Raw genomic sequence first — 20,771 nt, 5'->3', positions numbered from 1 at the left:
TAAATAAATATATATTAATTCTCTGTACTTTTCAAAACCATTTTTGCCCCTCTAAGAAACTCACAGTGACTACAGGAAAACCTATCAACTGTTTTTCTGGTGGTTATAAATAAAGCACAGTACAGTTTTAAAGCCTGACAGATGGATGTGATGGCAAAGAGGCTCAAGGAATGGTGAATGCAGTTCATGAGTGAAGAACACAAGCTGGGGTGGGCTGTAGTGAGCTTACAGGACGTATTTTGTAGTGGGCAGAAAGCCCTTTCCAGGGATGCATGCTCACCATCTTTGAAAAGTAACTCTGTCGTAAAAGAAATTCATATTTTTGCATTTTATTTAATTCAAAAAGGATGTTTTTCATTGTAAAGTAAAAGCTTAATTTCGTTCCTTTTGCCTCATGCTTCTAAGAGCTGGGCTGTACAGTGAGTGATGATCTGTCCATCAGAAATAGAGGAAATGAATTAGTCTAAGGCATAACTGAAGATGTGAGGTAACAGCATTCCTGCTGCTGGCTGCCTGAGCCTGCCTTGCTCCATACATTCTTCCAACTTGTGTTTGTTTGAAAAACAATTGAATTTTCCAAATGAATGCTGTTAATACCAATGCATTTTTGACTAGCAGTGCTGCTGGTGGCTCTGCAGATATAGGCAAGAATATAAGCTTATTTCCCTCTAGGGACTCTCCAGAGAGCTAGGGGGAGATTAACTCGTATTTTAGGCAGCTAAGTGTGAAATATTGGTTGGATCAATAACTTGTCCCCCTCTGCTGTTTATGTCAGCTGTCAAAAGCTAGCAAAGATCAGGATGGAGTCAAGTGCAGGGCTGCTCATACTGAGCTCTCCTACCTGGACTTTCAGACTTCACTCAAGATTTCTCTCTGCCTCTGTGTAATCAAGAGAACTCTTTATCAAACCAGCATTAATCCGCTCTCCATCGCTACCATTCTGTGCAACAGGAAGCATGGGAAAAGGGCATAAAGACAACAGTTTGTGACAAACTGGTTTGTATAATGGAGCAGCTGTAGTGACTCTCAGCATCCAGACGGCACCTATCTGCATCTCGCGTACAACGGCCACAGGATTCATTATGGCACCGAAACCCCTGTGGAAAAGGTCATTCAAGGAGAAAAACACTGCAGGATTTCCATACAATCTGCATCCCTCCCGAGCATTCTCGTTACAGAAGGCTAACATCTGGCTCCAGGTTTGGAGCCATCTTCAACTAATTTGAATACAAATTTAATAAATGCCAATTTCTGTCACCATCACGAGTGATTTTAATGCGGGTAAATTCAGCTGAGCTTGTCTCAGCCTATTACCTAAGAGTTTGCAGTCAGAAATTCAGCGCTATGACTGATGCATTAGCAATAAACAAAGAAACAAACAAACAGAAATATTCCCAAGTTTTATAGAGTTGCTCATTTTACCTGTCCAGCCAGCAAGGCAGCAGCAGTAACCGGTGACGGGATCGCACCCATCTGCGTGGTTACAGTCACAACGTTCACTGCAATTAAGACCATATGTTCCATCCTTCCAAAAATATAAATAAAAAAAAGTCTCTCAGTAATCAGTTTTTTTGCTGTAAAATGTGCAAAATCATCTATCATGTCCCTCTTAATGCTGAGTCGCATTTTTTAAATTAACATACAGAGAAAATAGAAACAACTCAGTGCCTAAAATTTCTACAGAGAACCAAATGAGGAATCACTTTAAAAAATGATGCTCCAGAAAATGCAGATAACGCTGCAATAGCTCTGATAAAATATAGTGCAAAAGGTAATACATCGACTCGATTGCTCAAACCACAATCTGTCATTTATATATGATTTCCTACAGATATCCACAGACAAAATGAGATACTGAGCCTGTGTGATTAGCAGAGCTATGTGGCCTATGGTTTAAAAGGGGATGTGAGACCATCCTGGTTACACTTACAGGGCATGGCTGGTCACAGTAGTCCCCCTGCCAGCCAGGGGAGCACAGACAGAAGCCATCGGCTGGCCTGCAGGCTGCTCCATTTGTGCAGTAACACGTCTGGTTACAGTTAAAACCCCAACTTCCACTTGAACATGGAATAGAGCAATCCACTCCTTGCCATCCTGCAGAAAGTTTGGAGAGAGAAAGATTTAGGCATGTTTGCACAGAAAAAGTAATATTTCTTTACATTACAAGATTTAAAACTCTCTGCAAAGGTGTCATGCATGTTTTCCAGGCAGATCTAGTGCCTTTTTCCTGCACAGCACAGAAAAAAGAGGCAAGAAAGGCGCCTTGTGAACTGCAGCTCTTTGATTCTAGGCGCCAGTTTCCTCCTGATCTTAGGGTAAATTAAGACACCAACCATGGGGTCAAAGATTGGCCCTTTGATTATGACCTCCCAGCTTCCTTTGCCAACATCCATAGGTGGAGAAGGGCAGTGCAGATATCTCTGTGTGGCTGTTTGCCAGGTGGCTGTGTCTGATATCTCTTCAGGAGCTGCTCAGGCAGCAAGAGAGCACAGCAACGTCTGCTGGAGACTTGCTGAATGCAAGTCACTTGCCATTCAATGCTGTTTGTTTCTTTCTTACCTCGTATTTTTTTGAGAAGGCTCTTTAATATAAAGAGGCTATTACACACACACACACACACACACACACACAAAAAGACCAAGACCATCATTTCTAACCATTAAGACTCAAGTCTTAACGACCAACCCCACAATGGCTTTCATTACACTGCAGCTGCATGTAATGGAGTTGAGCAGTAACTCATGGTTTATACGCCCTCATTAAATGGGGCTCTACAGTGATTCATTAATTCATGTTTGAAATGCCAGATTTTACTGCTGTTTGCCTCACTTCTGTTTTAGGGCTTATGCGTGCTATACAGGATAGTTCATGTCGGTGTGCTGGGGGAAGACACCACTGCACATGGAACACCAGAGATTCCATGTTCCGGAGCATGCAAGATCTCCTAAGTGGAAATATGGGTCACTACCAAGCACGTATAGGAATTATGGACATATACGTGGTACAAAAATTGGTGATTCTTGCAATCTCCAGGACAGACAAGACTTCATGTTTCTCCAGACAAAGGACAGCCATGTCCTCAGCTGGGCAGAGGTCACTTGCACATGGGTGAGCCGTCACCATGACCAGAGGATGGCAACCAGCCGGGTGCAGCCCACTGACAGTTCACTGGGCTGAAGGAAGGGCAGGCAGGAGGCTGTTCCTTCTCAAAAAAATCACACTTTAAAACCCCTGTTTGGTGATTGCTTCACATTTCCTTTAGAAAGAAGCTGTGTCCTTGCAGGCACACTTCATTCTGGGGTCTGCTCCTGCAGCACTGCAGTTAAGCCTGGCCCTCGTTCAGGGCAGAGACAAAACATACAGTCAGGCCCTTGTTGAGTTTTGTTCCTGGGGCAGGACTGTGAATTACCAACAGATACAAATAAATAGCGGAGTTACTGACTGCACAGCTGTGCCACGTTAGAAGGGGAGAAGCACTGATGCCAAATTGTAGGCGACTGTTAAATGTGAATTTTGTTTACCTTCTTTGCAAATGCACAGACCATCGACAGGGGAACAGGCACCATCATTTTTGCAATTACAAACTGATGAGCAATTGGTACCGTAGGTTCCTGCCATGCAGGTAATGGTGCAGTCATCTCCCTGCAAACCAGAAAAAACAGAGTCAGCTAAAGAAATCTGAATTCAGGAAATTCCCATCTCTGCACAGGGAGGCTTTCTCTTCTGAAACAGTGAGCAGAGTGTTATGAGTTGATTGCTGAATCTTCAGCACTTTCAGCAGTCACTGCGGCTTCCCGTGATTATGATGCAATTAGTGCTTTGATTGACTTGGAGGAAAGGGACAAGTTTCTGGCGTTCATTCAGCAGGAGGTGTGTAAGTTACAAAAACAAACCTCCTAGAACAGATGTTGGATCATTAAGCAAAACATCACTTATGAAACACTAATCACAAAATAGACAGTCTGAAACCGTGCAAAGATTGTTCTGCATTTCCTGGAAAATATATTCTAAGAACGTGGCTGTTTAAAAGCTAAAGGATCTGCTGCGTGCTCATCTTCCACAGCCTGGCAGAGAGGAAAACTTACATGGCACGTGGATGAGACCTTTGTGGTGCATAGCTGGTATGTACATCTGTTTTCGGCTAATTTGCATGAGATGGTGACACTGGGAAGAATGCTGAACAAGGTGTGATGCACATGTCAGAGAGAGGAAGCACACAGAGCAAAAGATAAAATCAGTCTCTGACCCATTTCTGCTTTAGGTGTGAGGCAAGGGAGGAAAAGGAGGATAAAAGGATAAAAACTTACATGTTACAGAAATATAGAAAATGTCATCAGTAAATTATGGCTGTATGTACTGATTACCTCCTGTGGCTGAAAGCAGAGGTACGTTTCTTTCCCAACGTCGTTCATCTGATGGAACAAGGGAGTTAAAATGTGATACGACCCCTTCAGCCCTGAATATATATACAGACAATATACACTGAGTCCCATCGTCTGGCCAACAAATGTTAGCATATGTAAGGTATTTTTACTCCACTTTCTTCAGTTTGTAGTCTTGACTTCCACAGCACAAATGAGCTCCTATATTTATTTCTCCAGTGAGTTAAAGTGTAATAATTTAGTCTTATGTCAGAGAGAACTACCCTGCTCCAAAGTTAAATAGTAACTACATTGCAAAGTGTGACCTATATCATAGCTCAAGGGAAAAAATACTGGTCAAAATGTATTTTTTGCAGGTGAGAGGCTTTGCTGTGTGATAGGAACATCCATTTTTCAGGAGATAAAAGCGCAAAATGTCAGCTTCCCTATGCCATGGCAAGTACCTCCAGCACCCGTACATCACAGCACCAGACACTGAGATGTTAACAGGAAATAGCAGCAGATTTCTAAGCACCACAAACCCATGTGCTTATTGCAGCAGCTCTGTGTGGCACCAGTAGACTCTTCCTATTTTATACTAAAAACTTCGCTTTAGGGAGAAGTTAATGAAATGGTTAAAATATGGACTGCTCAGAAGTAAATCCTGCGAGCCCCCGATTTTTGAGTGAAAGCAATGTTTGTAAAAGATGCTGTCTTTGACCTTGGTGGAGTAAAACAAGTTCCCCTGGAAAGGACTGGCTCTAAAAGGTGCCGTCTTGACAGCCAGAAAATCTGAAGCACGCTGCCCCTCATTACCCTGCCAGCATGCCTACAGAATGAGCTACAGGAACCCAGCGCGAGCGGGATAGCAGAGGGGCATTCAGCCTCCACGCCTAATCAATCCTAAGCCTTTCTCCTATGTGTGACAATTAGACAGCCAATTAGTGCCACTTAGAAAGCTGTATCTTGTGCGAATGGAACTCCCAACTCATTTCATGTACAGCACAGGACTGCTGGCACTGCTGTAATTTCTATGACAACTGACCCTACCTGGATTTGAACTAGTGATCTAGGAGTAAAAGAAAATGTCTTTGAAAAGGAAAGCGGCTCAGAGTGGTGTGGAATGAACACATTCCCTTGGGAGCCAGATTGACTGAGACAGCAGATCTGAGCCATGGGAGGCACAGAACCAGGGCTTCCAGCTGGCCAGTGGGTTCTGTGGGTGTCCCAGCATGGTGCAGGCAGGAACATCCTGGCCATGGGCACGGCAGGTTCCCCTGTTTCTGTACGCTTACTCTGCACAGAGGACGCGCAGACAGGTGAGACAAGTCATCCATGCAGAAGGAACGGTTCCGTATACAGGATAAGCATCGGGATGTTTCTTCCCAACTCAAAACACATCTGAGTTTTGGCACCTACTTTAATGCACTGTACTTTATGGACTACCTGAGGCTGGTCATTCTGGCTGTCCACCCTATGCCCTCAGCTTGCAAACAAACCTTAACGGACAACATAACTGGCTTAATGAGATTGCTGTCTCTGGGCTCGACAAGTGAGACCTTCAGAACTGTCTGAGTGACAACTGCCAAACATACTTAACTTCTTAATTACATAAGAGGAAAATGCACTTGAACTATAGCACTGGCTCTAAGATTTTATTAATTATAAATGCACACCCTGTTATTAACATTTTGAACTTGATTTGGGAGAATGACCTATGAAATTAAATGCATTCAGGTACCGTTAAAGATATGTAAATTCCACCTCCCTCTCACCACCTGCCCAAGTGAATAATGCTGCAGTATCTGCCTATCCAGCTGTTAATGAGTTATATATTCCATTAAAGTGATTTTAAACGTTGTGCACTGAATCTTCAATCTTGCAATATGGTACTTTATATTTCTATCCTATTTAGTAAAATTAATCAACAGCTGTGCTTCTTAAGTTGATTATTCGTTTTTTTCTATTAAGATTGGGAGGTTAATGAGAGCAGTGAAATGTCTGGATGTGGTATACATGATAGCAAGGAGAAGCTAATTCAATCAAACATATACCCCTGAAAATGTTAAGGCTATATTAAGAAATCCAGCTATAAATAACTTGATATTTCACATCTCTATTTTCCAAGTCAGAATGATCCATATGGACATCACAGACTTTCAACAGCGCTTCACTTCTTTCAGCATTTTTCCTTATCACGTCCAGTTTATCAAAATATATCCCTGATTTATATGTATATATATATATATATATCAGGGATATATGTATATATATATATATATGCCTCCATCTATATTACCTCCTGATTTCAGTGGCCAAATAAGACTCAAATTGAGGAAAAATTCCCATTTACTGGGTGCTGCATCAGGGCCATTTCTAGGAAATGCCCCCCTCCTTGTGTAGAGCAGCATACTCCTGCCCTCTTCTTAGCATCCAAACCCATTGGATGGCATCTCAGCTCAACCAAAGACAAAGTATCCCTTACCTCCACACAATTGCTCGGAAGTTAATAGGAGTGAGCCTTTCCCTGTTGGAAATCCATATCTGATGGGGGTACCCTAACCTGGCAAAGATACAAGTGGGGATCTGTGGTCCCAGTGACCCTAAAAACACAGCTTTAAATCAAAATGAATGGCACCAATAATGTAACTAATGCCACCTCTGTGACCTTTCATAGCTTTAAGTACTTCAGAAATATTAACAAATTGATGCTGAAACTAAATGACAAACTTTTGTGGTATCAGGAGAGGTTTGGGCATACAATTCTTGTTATTGTTAATTCTCCCCTATGCATTGAGGGTTAGGTCCAAGGAACCAAACTCCATTAATAACACAGTCTGCCAGCTCACATCCATCAGCATCAAATATTAATAGACTCATGAGGCCCAGAGCATACATCTTTCCAGATGGCAGTCAATAATATGTCTTGTTTCTGTTCAGGCAGAGGTGAAGATTTTCTTCCTCAGAAATTATTATTGTACAGTATTAGTGGAGCTTAAAGACACACTGCTGCCTTAGGTGTTGGCTGTGTTAACAAGCCCTGGCCACTTCAGAAAGTGTTTCCACTGGATTAATGTTGCCCTAACAACATTACCAGTAAGGATCAGATTGCTTGTTTCTGTTAGACACACACTCCTCCTGCAAACAATGGCCAATTATCTTTAAAATTCTTTTCTGTTCCTCAATAACAAGGCTTGTATGTACTCCTGTACATTTTGGATCGGGCCTTTAAAGCCTTGAAATGCATTATAAAAGGAAAAGGATGGAATTTCAGACTGTAAGAGGAGTTAATAATCCAGCAGTGGTCAACAGCACCCAGCAAAGCCTGCAGCCATGCCTGGTCCCTCTGAAAGTCTGACTCTCTAAGGACATTAAATTAAGAATTTCAGAAGTAGCTGCAATCTACAGGAATAAATTTGCCTTGGAGGGCTAAAAGCTGGTTCCACTGAAGTCAGAGGCAAAACAGAAAATCAATTTCTCAAGGCCTCTGCAATGCAGAAGACTAACAGGACTGCTATTGAACTTGGCGTCAAGTTTGCATGATAAAGACCTCTGCGACAGGTTGGGCTGAGTGTTCTTAAAGTTTAATCTATGGAGGTGCTGCAAACTCTCGGCACCTCTGCAGAGTATTACAGGGGGCTGGCAACAGCAAAAGGCAACACTGGAACTTCTGGTAAACTGGAAAGGGACTCCACCTGGTCCGAGGTTTTAATGTGGTATCTGACCTGCTCTTGCCTTGCCTTGCTCTGTGCCAGGTGAATTAGCACTGCCACCTGCAGCAGGGCGAGCTCAGCGCTTGCAGCTCGCAGTGACGGAATGGAATGGGGACGGGCACAGCTGTATGTATGCGCCCGTAAACAGATCAGAGACCAAAACCAGGCAGGTGCTGTTTGTACCTGATGTCTGTGTGTCCTGATAAGCTGATCTGTATGGACTTAGTACCTGAAAGCACATATTTGTATGTACACATGGAACGTGGCACACCGGTGTGCTGGTACAGCGTCTGTGCACCGGTGCAGGTCACAGATACACTTCTGTATATTTACTTATTTAATTGTGACATTTACCATTAATCCAACATAACTCCACAAACATTCCCTCAAGGTAAACATATGGTATCCAGCAGCACAAACTGGCAGAACAAACTAATTTCCCTAATGGTGTTCCAGTGCAAATTAAATGTGTTTGTCATAAGTGTACTAGCAGCAGTAGGAAACTTTGTACTTTTACTGGTCTTCTCCTCTACCCTCAGCTCAAGCAATTTATTCGTGACCTTACTACAGAGCATCTTTGGTTTTCAGACATAATGATGTCCTCTGGCAGAATTCCTTTCCCCTGTGGGTGTCACTAATTACTCCCTGCAGATGCTATTATTGGTGGCAACGATATAATGCAGCAAAAAGTTTGGGGAGGGATCTTGTGCCCGGAACAAGTCAGGCTTTCAGTTTGCAGGTAATCAGTGTTACTAAGAACTGACAAATGTTCCTTTGCCCATTTCATAACGTTATGTGATGTAGCGGCTCTAGAATCTGATACACATCTAAAATGGCACAATGAAACCACTGATGACCTTATTCAGTCTCCTTTTCCATTCTCCCCTTTCGTGGAAGAAGACAGAGTAAAGCAGAAAGGGAAGGAGCTTTTCTTGTGTTTAAAAAGTGACATTTTAAGTCCCAAGCTCATGACTCACCCAAAGACCCTCTGCAGTCCTGAATGCTGAAGTCCTAAATTAAGTCATTTAATATTTCCAATAGTCAACAGCAAAACTTTTCCCAATCTGCACTTTGGTGGCATCCCAGCCCTCTCTGCATACCATAGGACGTGGGACATGTCAGGAGGGCGAAGCACAGCTACCTTTGGCTGTGGGAAGAACTTACAGGTTCTCTTCCCAAAATCTTCCAGTGATTTACAAACATTTCTACACATGGATGTCAGCATTTTACTTCACCTTGGAATTTGTGCTAATATGGTAATGAACACAGTAAATTTCACAGTAAATGCCAAGTTCAAAATTAGTCATGCTGATAATAATTCTTAAATTTGGTGTTTGATCAGAAGTATCCAGTGAAACATGGACACGAGAAATGCTGGTCATATAGATTAGTAACTAAGAGTATTGTAAACGTTTTATTCGACAGTATTAAAAAGATAAATAAAATAAAATGCATTTTCAATCTTGCTAAAAAGTATACAGAGAGCTGACATGCACACGTGCACAAATCCAGCAGATCTGAATCTGAGGTGCCAACTTCATTTCACTGCTTGTGGCCAAAGCCTTTGTTATGCAGCAGGGGCTGTGAGGGGAGCACAGATTACCTCAAAGGCACTTGTGATTTGTTACTTTCCAATTTTTTTGTACAAAATACGGCTGAATTTGGTGGATTCCTATTTTGCAAACCCAAGAGTCTGTGCCATGGGTTCGATTCTGCCACAGGCTGCTACTGGCATAATACATATTACTGCCTCAGTAAAAAAAACCTGAGTCAGATTCTCTTTTCTGGGCTCCTAAGCCTGGTGTTCCTCCGTTGTGGCTCCTATGTTTTCCATTGCACAGCCCCAAAATTGAGCCAAGGTACAATAACAGTATACTTGGGTTATTTCTGCTTCAAAAATAAAGATTACTCAACCTAGTCTTCCCAGCTGTGTGGGTTTCTGTGCAACAGCTGCTATCCCACTGCCCAGAAGGAACCTCCCACCACACAGAGCAGGACCTGGGAAGCCTTGGGACACAGCTTAGAAAAGGCTTTGAGTGGGATTTGGCCACCTGAGGAATAATTTGTACCTATGGAGAACTTGTGCAGCCTTTCAGCATGGGCACCATGTCTGCATGTGCAGAACTGCAAAGCATCACGGAGTCACAGAATCACTCAGGTTGGAAAAGAACACTAAGAACACCAAGTCCAACCACTGACCATCCCCATCGCACCTTTCCAGGCATAAGAGAGCTTTTCCCTGCATGATCCACATGCAGCAAACCCCCACGGAAAAACTATCAGGCTGTGTGGGCTGGGTCTCATCTTTTGAGGTGGAGGTGTGCAGAACCCTACTGCCCATCTCCTCCAGCATCTCAGCTCCCCAAGCTTGTAAAGCTTGTATATCCAAAAGGAACCATGCCCTGCACAGCAAAACTGCTGTAACACAGCAGTACTCTGTAAGAACAAAGGCAGCAAATCCCACTTTCAAGAGGGTTTGGGCTTTTTTTTTTTTTTTTTTGGTTCCATGAAATGAAGTAAAAACAAACAGAAATAAAGCTTTCATTAAAAAAAATGGATTTTTTCATACTAAACAGCAAGCCTGAGCTGGATTTCTGTCAGTGAGCACTGTAATCCCCCTCAGCACAAGGGAACAGTTTTCTAGTTTGCATTAAATATATGCCCAATATCAGCCAGTTATCTGCAATTAAAATAATCCATTCCTGCTATTCAAGCCACCTAAATATGGGCATTAAAATAAGAAAAAGACTTCAATAAAGAAGCAGGAAGACCCCCACTCTGTAAATCAGTGTAACACTTGCTGGCAAAAAGAAATGGAGACTAACTTTATACAGCACTTGAGTATCTGCCTGGCTCAGTACTTAGACCTTAACTGCAGAGCACTTCAGTGGCAGGGAGGCAATGAATGCAGCCTCATATAATTAAATGTATTCACAAGGAAAGTAGTGTGGAGAGTAAAAAAGATGATCATCAACCTCTGAACAAGATTTTTTAATACAGTCAGCACTTTTCACCTAATAAAATATCACAAAACACATTTATCTGTGAGGGACCTCTCCAAAAATAGAAGATTGGATTTAGACTGGGTGAAACAACTCCTACATCATTTCCTTGGGACATTTCGCCTGGTGAGGCGGTGATACACCTGAGAGGACAGCCTCCCCCAGGCAGTCAGTAATGGAGTACAAGCAATAGAGCCACGCAGAGGACAAAAAACACAGCAGAGGCTAAATCAGATGGGTGCACAGAGCTCGGGCAGCCCCAGCAGCTGGCTGCGTGAGGGCAAGGTGCTAAAACAACTCCTAATTCTGTTCACAGAAGAGCTGTGGAGATTGTTTATGGAAGAGATATTTCAGGGAGAAATGAAAACATCTATAATACATGGGTTTAGATTGAGTTAATAGGAAGATATATTATCAAGGCAGGTCAATCATGTCTGTATCGGGAGGATTACTACTATACATTATGGGGCCAGCTGGATAACCAGGTCCTGTGATAGTTAAAGCAATTTAAATCTGGAATAGGTCCATTTTAGATTTATTCAGGTGAGGCAGGATATTTTAAACTCAGCTCTGGGGAAGTCATATGGAATCAAACATCTGCAGGGCTCATTGCTGCTACCATAATCAACTTTAATCAGCTGCCATTCTAAAATGCTCCAAAAAACATGGGCATATCATTAAATGTCCCAAAAGGTAAAATGACCCAGGCATAATGTGGATTATTTCAAGTTGGTGGAAAATATTTAAATGCATGAGAAACATATACTAGATGTGCTCTTCAAGATGTACTCCACAAACTACTTGTGTCCAAGCCATGGGACAGAACCAGACCTTCAACACTGCAGCTAAAGACAGAAAAAAAGCTGTTTTCTTCTGCTATTTCAGATGGAGAAAGTTGGAGTTAGCATTATGAAAAGGAAAAGGGACAACCCTGACCTGATGCTGCCCCTGCCCGTGCCAGAACCACTCTGGGAGCACAGAGACCTTTGAGCTATGACCATCCTTCACCAGATGTGGCTGCATAGTTACAAATTATGTGGGAGTAAGAAAAAGGAAACTGCTCTGGCTGTTCCATTTTCTGTCTCTCTACCTGTTTAGGACAGATCCTGCTAGAGAACAACAACAGCTCACTTGGCCCTGTTCAGCAGAGGAGCCACAATAAGGTAGCTCAGATCCCCTCATATCACCAGTTAAGGCCAACCATCCGACAAGATTCTGACATGCTAAGTGCAGTTCCATCATTTTCTTTCCCACATGTGGGCAGAATAGATCAGTTTGGAGGCTGACCTGACCAGACAGTGGGCAACTAAGCCATTTCAAAATATGGAGAAGCACTTCAGAGCAGTTCAGAACTGGCTAATTCTGCACCAGTTGTTTTCTGGGAGTACCCTTGTCTGGAAATCAGAGATGGTTCCTGATCTGTCTGAGTGGCATTGTCCAAGATCTGTCCTGTACAATGACTGCGGCCTCCTGGCATTTTTGCAATAGTCAGTTTGGCTCTGGCTGACAAGTCTGAACAACTCTGCAGAAAGGACATTAGCAAAAACAGGGAATAAAAGGTATCATTTATACTTTCAGCTTATATGACATCCTCTGGCAAGAAGATCCACAGTTTAATTATAAATACAAAGGAGAAAAATTATGTTTATTTGTTTGCTTCAAACCACTGCCTGGTTTTAATTGGGAAGTTTCTTATATTGTTATAAATGGCAAACAGGCATTCCTTCTTCCTCCTCCCTGTGATGTAAGGGACCTCTCACATAGCTACCCTTGGTGACCCCTTTTCTAAGCAAAATCATCCCACTCTCTTATTCTCATTTTATGGGAGCCATTTCACAATTTAATTACACATTCTGTGAAAAGCACTATCTTTGTCTTTAAACCTGCTGTGCAATCATTTAATTGCTTGCCCCTTGTTCCCGTGTTATTAGAAATAGTAAATAATCATTCCTTGTTCGTGTTCTATGCACCGTCCACAGTTCCATAGATCTCTATCACATCGCTCCTCAGCCATCTGTTTTCTGAGCCCAGCTCTAGTTTATCGAGTCACTCTTTGTATAGAACCTATTCCATATAAAAGATGATCTTTGTCACCATTTGCTCCTTCCATTATATCCTCCATAAGCAGCAATCAGACAAGCTGTAAGCAGTAATTTGAGATTTAGATACATTATAGATTTATACAATAGCACAAAAATGTTTTTTCTCTCCTGTTTTGTTCTCTTCCCGGTCATTCTAACTATTCTGTCTGGTGCTCTGGGTTGGTTGGTTTGTTGACTGGTGATGAGCACTCATTTGAGTTTTTCAGAAAACCATCCGCTGTGGTTACCTGATCTTTTTCCATGAGTGGTAGTAATTAATTTAGATTTTCACTTTTTGGGTACTTATTTAAAGTTATTTCCCCCTTGTCTATTACTTTGCCTTTTTGAACACCATCTTTCACCTAACCCAGTCACTTAACAGCATGAATCTATTCTGCAAATCTGCCATTAGTGTTTGGCTATGCCAACAATTCAGCACTACACGCAAACTTTCTTTTAGCATTCTTCTATAGCTGTACTATAATAATGTCCAAGCACAGTCTTACATCTAAACTCCCCTCCCATGCTGCCTGCACCGATCAGTGTGGCCACTAGCTGAGACCTGCATCTTTCTGCAGCAGAAGCTGCCAAAGTTCAGCACATCAGTGCGTGCCCGAGCTCCTGTCCATGCAGACTGAATGGACCGAATCCAGGAGGTGTTAAATGTGCTGCATGCAGCAGATATCCTCAGCTGCTCTCTTGCTAAGGGCACTGAAGTGACAGAAGCAGTGCTGTGGGTGGTGAACATGGGCTGATGATGCTGACACCCACAGCTGACATGGGCTCTGAGCTGCATCATCCCCATGTGGAAGGACTAAAGCAAAAAAAAGGGAACCATCTACATAGGTGGAAAAGATGCTTTATGGCATGAAATGAATAACGCTTCATGTCAGCTTTAAGCTAATTAGGTTTGTGATACAGCTTTTGAAAAGCTGGTAAATAACCTGGCAATCACAGACAAGCAGATGAACAGATGTCCTCTTCACATTTTCACACATTTCCTAAAACCAAAAACCAAAAGCAAGAGGCCAGTATCTGTTAGAAGTTCAGTTGCTCTTTGGCATAAAAAGCACACCCAGATTTCCCACTTACACATGCCTGATCTTAAAGGATAAAACTTCACTCATTCTTTTGCAGTGTAGTTAGACAGAAAATAAAATGCAAAGCAAACCAGTGACTTAAATCCTAAACTTAGGTGGCTTTAATAAAGTTCGTTTGCAATTTGAACTACCAAGAGAATCAGCTACCAGCATTTCTATGCATAGATCCACAGATAGTGTGGATAAGGCTATACACATTTATAAGCTTAATAGATGGATAGAGACACTGCTATTGGCAGGCAGTTTATTCCTCTGCAAAATTCAGATCAAATGACTCAGTCTGAACAGGATACTGAGCTCCAGTGACAATGAATGAGGCTACAGAAACAGAAATGCAATTTGACACAGACACATTGCCAATTAAGGATAAAATACAGGAAATATGTCAGCTAATAACAAAGACAGAGACATTTCAGGTTTCTACGTGAAGCTGCTTCCTTTGGACCCACTTATGAAAACTTTGGAATTATTCAGGTAAATAAAACTGCAGCAGAGCCCAGAAGTAAAAGTAAATATAAGAAGAAAGTGGAAGAGACCTGGGACTTGTTTACAGTTCTTATCAAATTATACACACGGTGTGTAACTGAATCAGTTCTCATTAGCAGAGGCAGTCACTGAGACAAATTCCACTCTTGTATATCTGGGACAATCCTATTGGAACTAGCAGTGTTGTTCAGGTAAACTTGGGCTGACAAAGGAGAATTTGAGCTTTCACAGACAATTTCTGGAGCTTACACACTGATAAGAGAGAGTAAGCAAAATGAAATAGAACTAGTTCATAAAATGATCTCAAAAGAATCCACTGATTTCAAAGAAAGGGATGCAGTTTCCACAACTGAGGGAGACCCACTGTGCCTTGTGCACCCTGTGACCTTGCTAAATACACCAGTACAATAGGTCAGCACACAACAGATGCCCTGAAGTGCAAGAAGACCCCTCCCTATGGCTCATGCAGCCAGCTGCTCACATGAGTGCTGTTAGGGTTTAGGAAAACACAGGCTCCTGAACGCTGTGGCTGCCACTGCTCCAGCAGAAATGTCTAATTGGTCAATAAGAGCTCCGGGGGGAGAGAGCCAACAAGCCTAATAGACAGCAAGCACCTGGTTCATTGATATAAAAATCAATAGGGGAGCGGCTTATTTTGAAAGCCTGGGAATACACAGGAGGTCTCCCCATAATGACCTTCCCTGTTGAGTTCTGAATGTAGGATATCTTCTCCTACAGCAGAGCCAGAAGAATCCATTTGTGAGCTGCTATTGAAATACTGGGTTTAGCCCACCAGTTCCATCGCACTGCGGTGCTGCTCATTGTTTCCTAGCCTACATGAAGCAGGGCCATCTCAGAGGCAGACTGACTTTCCAGAAAGGCACCTTCCATTGCACAAAGAAGCAGTACAATCTGGGTTGAATGCAGTGCTTATGAAGGGTGCCACTGTGAAATCTCAAAGTACCCGCACTTTGCCCCTTAGAAAAAGTCCTGTGGGGGATTTTGAAATGGATCACGCAGTCATGCCACCAAGCCTGACCTGAAGCAGTGGTTTGTGAAGGTAAAATGGTAAAATGGCTCAGAGTGCCAGCGAATTTGCCAGTCACTGCTGATAGAAATGGGGTTTGTGATGTACATACTTATCCACAGGGAGCTGGATTGAGACCAAAGTCATTTCATGCAAGCCGCTGCACAGCCAAGAGAAGATAATTTTCAATCTGTACTGACCTGGCCTGGATCAGACCTTGTACCCTAGGGATGCAAAACTCTATAGCCTGAATTTATTCCCTGTGGTCTACAAAAATAAAAGTACAGCTGTTTTATGGACATAAATATATACTGCTGTGTGCATAAACAGGTGGGACAGTTCAGTTGTCATCAGTGAAAAGGGGTACACAACAACTCACATAGGTGAGTACAAGTGATTCCTGCCCATCTCTATTTATGTGAGAATGAACCAAAACACAGGGCACGTGATGTTTTGATGTATGCTAATAAACTCAGAGCTTCCAGCTGCAGCACAGCTGATAGAGAAAAACCTTCCATTCAACTAGATCGTGAGAGTTCTTCCATTTCAAGAAAAAAATTTCCAGCTCACCCTTAATTAGGCTGAATGAAGCAGAAGTGTTTTTTTGCTGCCTGCTTTAGATCTGCTACTTGTTCCACATCCACTTGTGAAGTTTTTCATAAGCTTAAAATTTATCAGATGAGTTTTCAGACTTATCTTCATCTAGAAGCCACCAAGGAAATGCACTTTGCAAGGAGAATACATTCCAAAAGACCAGAACCAAGAAAGGGAGTTCCAGCATGCAGCCACAGTCAGTGCAGGGGATTTGACTGTTATTGTGACTTATATTTCCACAGTTAATAGCATTTTTGTCTTTAGCCACTTTTCAAGCACCACATAAATATCATTTTTAACTCGACCCAACACAGTTTTCCAGGGCACAGTTACATCCTCCATTTTATAACAGAATTTGATGTTTTACCCTGCCTTAATATTCAGTCTTTGCTCAGGCAAATTCCATTCCTTCTTAGGGAATATGATGCATGGTACGTTTACGCAGGGAGGGGATTGTGTTGATTTGGTGTCCATGAGCTCACCTGAGCAGTCTTTGCTAGCTAATGTGTCATAGGGGACCTGACAGAGACAGGTTACTGCAGCGGGATAGGAAAAGCCAGAGGCCTAAGCACATACATCTATGGAAAACAAGGCTTTTTTTAGTTCTGCTTCATATAGGAAAACTTGTGTTGTTTTCATTATTGATTACTAATTATCTCACTCCAAATTACCACCCACGCTCAAACCCACCTGCACAGTATGGATGCCTTCTCCTATACCCACTGCCACTACAACTAGCTATTCTCAATGGCAGTGAAACATTGGATTATGAATAAAATAGGAAACCAGAAGAAGAAAATGCATCTTCCTTGTACGAATAGGTAATTCATGAAATGAGACTGGGCAAACTGTTTTTGTTGCCTGCGATACTCCAGCTAATTGGACAACTGCTGTGCCACAAAACCTTTTCCCCTCCTACAGCAAGTAAAATTTATACTGGTGATTGGTAACAAGAACATCTTGATAAAATGGCTGGATTTATTTTATACCTATAAATGAAAAGGGCTCTTAACAAAGGGGGGTAACTGATATGCTCAGTAAATCAAGGATAAAAGGATGCAGGCTCCATTGAAGATTTTTTCCCCTCGTCTTTTCTTTTGAAACCTTTTTGATGAGGTGCCCTGTTGCTCAGCAATGAGCTTCCACTGAAGCACATTTGGAATTATCTCAAAGAGAAACAGATCATTTAAATGAGTTAAAGCCCCCAAAACAGATTCACTATCTCCAACCTTAGGTTCACTTCTTTATGTTAAGAATTTAGTGAAATTTATAAAATAACTTTATTATTGAACCAGTGACTTACAAGAGAAAGAAGCCTCATTCATTTTTCCTGCTTCTTTCTGAAGTGGTGAAGGATGATACATTTAAAATAAAGATGAAAGCAAATATGTAGAAGAGAGGGAATATTCTGATAAAGTTGTTTTTATCACCTTGAGTGTTTAGAAAACAGCCACAGCCATTGATTCTTTAAATTCCTTCAGACCTACCTGAGATTTTGGTCCTTCAGGGAAAATTCAGCTGAAGATAAGATAAGGTGCTCCATTCTATGTATTCTTTATTCTTTTTTTTATTATTATTCTTTTAGGCAACAGAGAGAATTTTAAAGGTGTAGGACCAGAGAGCAGGTTAATTTTTTTTTTTAATATAGAAGGACAGACTGTTTCTTCTCTCCTGTATGCTTTTTTCAAGGAACAAGGGATGTCCCACAAGGAAACCAGTCATGGCTGGAATACTCAACAGGCTGCACCTTTAAGCTCCCTATGACCTCCATAGGTAAAACAAAATTATAATCTTCCTCATGTCTACAGCAAGGTAAATTGGTCAGTTTACTCATTGGGCAGGCATGGGGCAAAATTAGACTGCTCTGATACTGCATGTATTTGTACTGACGGAGAGATTACCTCTTAGAAAGTTGGCCATGCATTTGCCATGCATTTGAATGGGTTTATAGCAATACAACATACACTTATTTTTACTGAATATTTGAGCAATTGTTCATGATTAAGTTACAGAAGACAACTCAGTCCAATATGCAGGCGTGCACGTGGGAAGTAATTTGTACTCCTGTGGCAGAGAAAATATTACACTGAGGAACTCTGGCACATAGGCAAAGTTTGTATTTATAGACTCAAATTAAGCCTGTGTTTCAGTCTTTGAGTGTACAGATTCTCACTGAGCTCAGCGAGGATATATATACATTAGCACTTACATAAGGATACATTTGAAAGGCAATTTTGATGCAATGTCAACAAAAGATGCAAATGACAAGAGATGTACAGAGCTGGGATTCATCTTGGGAAGTTTTAAGAATCCAAGTGACATTCCAAAAGCTGAAAAATCTAGTAAGAGTTTCTCTCTCCTGCAGTTTCCACCCCTTCCTGCACTGTGAGATACAGGAATCAGCTTTCATGGGATCTACCCAGTATAGTCAAGGAATAGAAAAATGTCAGAATGAATTCTTTCATTTTGGTGATGAAGTGCTAGTAGCTTTGCTTGCCAGCATGCGGGGTTCAATAAAAGCAGACAGGTCTTCAAAAACTAGCAGCATAAATAGATGAACTCTTTAAAGTAATACAAGTTCTGTCACCTAGGTGTGAAATATAGACCTAAGTGCCCATCAAAGTAAAGCTGACCACACATTCCACAGATAAGTGTTAAAGTTTTCTTAGTGTCCCAGGCTGAGAAATTTTTTTACTACGTATCTTCTTGCTACAATAGACAGAATGAAAGCATTTGAAGTTAAACACATTTTTCAAAGGAAGAAAACAAAGCATCCATAAAGAAACAAAGGCATATCATGGAACGAGGTCTCTAGATAGCTCCTGTTCTCAAGAAAGCTGCAATTAGCTGTGCAATGGAGAGGGTGAATCCAGATGTATTTCAATAGCACCTATAATGATTTCAGAAGCTAGAAAGCTGATAGGTATGTGCAGGGGGTTGGTTGTGAGACAGAAGGTCAGGATTCCTGTGGTCTCCTGTCATTCTTAATTCATACTCTCTGGCCTTCTTCAACACATTTATTGAATTATGAGAATAAAATTCAATGAATCAAAAACAAAAGAAGAGAGGACAGGCCAAATCCTGATTTCTTTTGCATTCTTACAGTACAACAGAACTCAGCGGACTTGTAAAAGAGCATCTGAGATCGGAATGTGGAAGGAGGGGGATGTGCAAGTTAGCGTTACTCCTCTCACCGCCCCCATAATTGCATCCCAGGAATTTATTGCAAGGAGTGACTGTTTGCGTGTGGGAGAGAGGATCCAATTTCCACCTGTCCAGAATTTCCCTCTCTGCTTTTTAAGGGTAATCTTTGAGTTGTCCCTGTGCGTGCTTCATCAGATTCCTTTTTGCCACAAATGAGACGGCGCAGAATGGCTTTTCAAAACCACTTTTCAGAAAAGCATTACTGGCAATTCATCACACGAGTACTAAGAGGAAATCCTCAAATGTTTAAAAAATACAAGTTTCAGGGAAGTGCTCTTTTGGCCCTATTGGTATTCTTGGCATGAGGATTCCCTGCAATCATATTAATTAAACAGACACAACCCCTTAACCTCCTGGTACAAGTGAGATGCAGTAAGCACAGTCTTTACAGCAGCATGGGCTCTTTTGCCAGGGCATAAGGGGAGTAGCTCTGGGTGTGCTCTAGGATTTGGGGAAAGATTTTGTTGCATCTCCTTTGCTCCTGTTATCTTAGTTTCATTGTCATGTAGGCTGCCTCCAAAAACTATGTTTTTTTGGCTGAAACAGTGAAAATCATTCTAATTTCTCAGTTTCTTCTTCAGACAAAACTACATGTGGTGTCTGCAGTTAAAATACTGCACTTCCCCAGTGTGAGAGTACACCCAGTTCCACAGTTACAACAGTGCAATTCCCTCGTTTGAGCACAGTCTCATACAAATAACCTGTACAGGTACCCAGTAACACTTTACACCAGTGTAGTTTGTTTTTGGAGCTAGGTATGTACAAGTTTGGATGGCGAGTCTGACCCAACATATTCATTTAAAAAAAAAAAAGAAGACATAAAAGGTTTTGAGATTCTATCCAAAACTGCAAGCTCACCAATACTTAGCCTTGGCATGTGAATTTTTGGAAATGTCAAAGCTAATAAATAATGTATTATTTTCTGAGCTACAATGTACTTTTTCATTTTAAAACTTGAATCTGCTTAGCTTCCAAAAAATTAGGTGCTCAGCACACGTACATTTCAACCTATGGGATGGCTGCCTTTTCACTTAATACATTTAATAAAGGTGACCAGATGCTTTGTGTTTTTCATGGCTTGTTCTGCATCCCAACAAAATGTCCCTGTTTTGGCTGTGATCGCAGATGATTCATTCTGAAACCCAGCCCAGCTGCCCTGACACAACGGAGGCAGGGCACTGTTAAAAGACAAGCCATCTGTGC

At 41.7% G+C, this 20,771-nt stretch overlaps 1 protein-coding gene across 2 annotated transcripts in view; it reads right to left on the bottom strand.

The window, feature by feature from the left end:
- MEGF11 (multiple EGF like domains 11) overlaps nt 1-20,771 on the bottom strand; it is a gene marked incomplete at both ends in the record, with an annotated part of 187,512 nt that overhangs the window by 45,442 nt on the left and 121,299 nt on the right. For both annotated transcript variants that reach the window (XM_079540713.1, XM_079540714.1), the window contains 3 exons: nt 1,423-1,525; nt 1,931-2,094; nt 3,522-3,642. In XM_079540713.1, the coding sequence (XP_079396839.1) occupies nt 1,423-1,525; nt 1,931-2,094; nt 3,522-3,642 (388 nt within the window). The remainder of the gene's footprint in view (nt 1-1,422; nt 1,526-1,930; nt 2,095-3,521; nt 3,643-20,771) is intronic.

This window comes from Tetrao urogallus (assembly GCF_951394365.1).
Source record: "Tetrao urogallus genome assembly, chromosome: 11".
Lineage (NCBI taxonomy): Eukaryota > Metazoa > Chordata > Aves > Galliformes > Phasianidae > Tetrao > Tetrao urogallus.
Note: the sequence above shows the minus strand (reverse complement) of the source record. Positions and strands in the feature narration are given on the sequence as shown.